The sequence below is a fragment of the Mastomys coucha genome, unplaced genomic scaffold (assembly GCF_008632895.1).
Source record: "Mastomys coucha isolate ucsf_1 unplaced genomic scaffold, UCSF_Mcou_1 pScaffold16, whole genome shotgun sequence".
Classification (NCBI taxonomy): Eukaryota; Metazoa; Chordata; class Mammalia; order Rodentia; family Muridae; genus Mastomys; species Mastomys coucha.
The window spans coordinates 99,749,866-99,752,916 of NW_022196898.1; the positions used below are offsets into that span (position 1 = coordinate 99,749,866).

The window sequence follows — 3,051 nt, forward strand, 5'->3', positions numbered from 1 at the left end:
AGTTAGGGTCCCTTCGTGCTGATGTGTAGATAGGGTCCTGATGGGATAGAGTTAGGGTCCTTCGTGCTCTTGGCACTAGGCCAGCTTTCCAGCCCCGCTGGTCCAGTTGTTTTCTGAGCAGTTTCATGGAGTTCAGGCTGCCCTCTAACTTTTTACCTTGACTGGCCTTGAGCTGATCCTTTTGCCTTTGCCTTCTGAGTGCTGGGGTTACAAGCATGTGGCTCTATGCTGGCCAGTTTCTGTTGTTACGGTAATAACAATAGTCGTGTGGTGTAAATGTTATGTAAGTTAAAATTAAAGTATGTTTTGATAGTATAAGGATTTATTCAAGTTTGTTATTTTTTTTTTTATTATTAAGGATTTTAAAATACCCAGTAATACAGCATTGAAAACTCCGATGGTTGCTGTATTTGAAGATCTGGATATAGAAGTAGAAGAGGAAGATGAGCTGAAGGCTAGAGGTAAAGCTTTTTTGTCTACATTCCTCTGTGTGGCACTGCCCATCTGCTTAGGAAGCTGCATAATGAGTAGTTCAAAATATAAAGCTTTATTAGTAGATATTAGAGATAATAATTAAGAACAGAACTGAGAAATTTGACCTTGTGGACCAGTGTTTGCAGGTAATGCAAACTTGATCTGTCTGGTGTTAGTTTGTCACAGCTGGACTCCGCCTTTATCTTGGGAGCCCTAGCTGTTGACCTTTTTTGAGTTCTCACTTGTCAGCACAGGGTTGCTAGGGTGATGTGAAGTTGGTACAGGGTTGCTAGGGTGATGTGAAGTTGGTACAGGGTTGCTAGGGTGATGTGAAGTTGGTACAGGGTTGCTAGGGTGATATGAGGTTTGTACATTGTTGCTAGGGGGATGTGAAGTTGGTACAGGGTTGCTAGGGTGATGTGAAGTCAGTACAGGGTTGCTAGGGTGATATGAGGTTGGTACAGGGTTGCTAGGGGGATGTGAAGCTGGTACAGGGTTGCTAGGGGGATGTGAAGCTGGTACCTTGGCAGATTGCATGCCTGTTACCCAGTGCCCAGGAGGCTGAGGTCAGAGGTTAGCTCACGCTGCTCTTATTTTACCCTCATCTACAAAAAGAAATGAAAAGAAAATAAGGAAGACAAGAATTTTCATGAAGGTAGTAGCATTATTTGGAAAAAGAATCAGGTGGTTCCAGGGGTCCTTTTGCTCTGTTCACTCCAAACTTTCAACTCCTACATCGGGAGGCAGTATATCAGGATTTCCCATGTTTTTAAGGCTCACAGTATTTAATGTAAGCATTGAATGTTCTGCTAGTTCTTGGAACACGGGACTTATGTGCATATTACAAGCACCCTTCTACTGAGCTACATACATCCTTAGCCCTAGGATTTTCTTAAATTTATTTTTTAGGCTATTTTGTTGTTGTTTTCCATTGAAAGAATTTCTCTATGACATACTTACAGCTGTCCTGGAACTTGCTATGTAGACCAGATTGACCTTAAACTCACAGAGATCTACTTGCCTCTGCTTCCTGAGTGCTGGGATTAAAAGCGTGCACCTAGGGGCTGGAGAGGTGGCTCAGAGGTTGAGAGCACTGACTGCTCTTCCAAAGGTCCTGAGTTCAATTCCCAGCATCCACATGGTGGCTCACAACCATGTGTAATGGGATCTGATGCCCTCTTCTGGTGTGTCTGAAGACAGCTACAGTGTACTCAATACATTTAAAAAAAATTTTTTTTAAAAAGCACTACCACACCTGGCTTATAATTCTAGTTTTGAAATATTTGTCATGGCTTATAATTCTAGTTTTGGAATATTTGTCATTGTTTTTATTTTGTTATGTTGGGAGTTGATGTCAGTCTCTGTTTTCTCTCTTAACAATGGAGTAAGCCGGGCAGTGGTGGTGCATGCCTTTAATCCCAGCACTTGGGAGGCAGAGACAGGCGGATTTAAGTACAGATTTTTTAGGTTAAATTAATAAATCCTTGAATTTATTTAAAGCTTAAAAATTTGGAGAGTGAGAGATTTCCAAGAGTGTGTCCTCTGAATTGTTCAGACTGCTGCCCTGTGTCTCCATGTTTCTGTGTTTTTAATGTTGTTCCTGTACTGTGTGCGTGAATGTGTGTATGTTTGCCCACTAGGCGTTGTAGGCGTTGAATTCTGGGCTCTATGCACAGTATACATATGCTCTGCTAGTGAACTATCAGCCCATTTCTATAGCTTTAACTTTTGAAATTGTTCTTAATAAACACCAAGAAAATTGAGTCATTCATGTTTTATTGAATGATGACTTAATATTTCTTTTTCACAGGCCTGACAGGTTTGAAAAACATTGGAAATACTTGTTATATGAATGCAGCCCTGCAGGCTCTTTCTAACTGGTAAGTAGTAAACCATTACAGGTTTCCTTTCCTTTCTTCTCCCTCACCCCCTCTCTCTGGCTGTCCTGGAACTTGCTTTGCAGACTGTATTGGTCTTGAACTCAGAGATACAACTGGCTATGCTTCCTTAGTACTGGAGCTAAACATGGAGCCCACCACACTCAAGTCTCATATAGGTTAGCTTAGGTGGCTTGTTGCTAGGGTAGTGACTAACTCCCAAAGCGGAGAGGCAAGAACCTGGGTGAAGACATCTGCTGCCCCAGTGGGATTGCTGTGCATGCATCTGAGTTGATTATTTGTTTTTCTCTTGGCAGTGTCTTATTTTCACCCAGGCTGGCCTGGAACTATGTGGTTGAGGATGACCTTAAAAATCTGATCCTTACATTACCTCGTTTCTAGTGCTGGGGCTGTAAACATCTATAACATGCCCAGTTAACACCTGTAGTTCTCTAAGACCGAGGGTCCCGGCTTAGGCTCCAGTAGTATATCCTTGGGCAAAGTATTTGTTTTGGGTTTTGCAGTGCTGGGCCTCAGGTATAGGCCCTTAAGCACACAGCTCTACTGAACAATATCTCTAGCAAGTGTATTTATGTACAGAAAACAAAGAACTTAATCAAATTCTAAGATCATTTTTAGGTGAGAGATTGTATGAAAGTGTATTTGTACTGGTAGAATCCCTTGAATAGAGCATTTATTC

At 41.8% G+C, this 3,051-nt stretch overlaps 1 protein-coding gene across 2 annotated transcripts in view; it reads left to right on the forward strand.

Moving 5' to 3' along the window:
* Positions 1 to 3,051, forward strand: part of Usp33 (ubiquitin specific peptidase 33) — a 45,857-nt gene that overhangs the window by 15,217 nt on the left and 27,589 nt on the right. For both annotated transcript variants that reach the window (XM_031375893.1, XM_031375894.1), the window contains exons 7-8: positions 359 to 461; positions 2,285 to 2,354. In XM_031375893.1, coding sequence (XP_031231753.1) covers positions 359 to 461; positions 2,285 to 2,354 — 173 coding nt within the window. The remainder of the gene's footprint in view (positions 1 to 358; positions 462 to 2,284; positions 2,355 to 3,051) is intronic.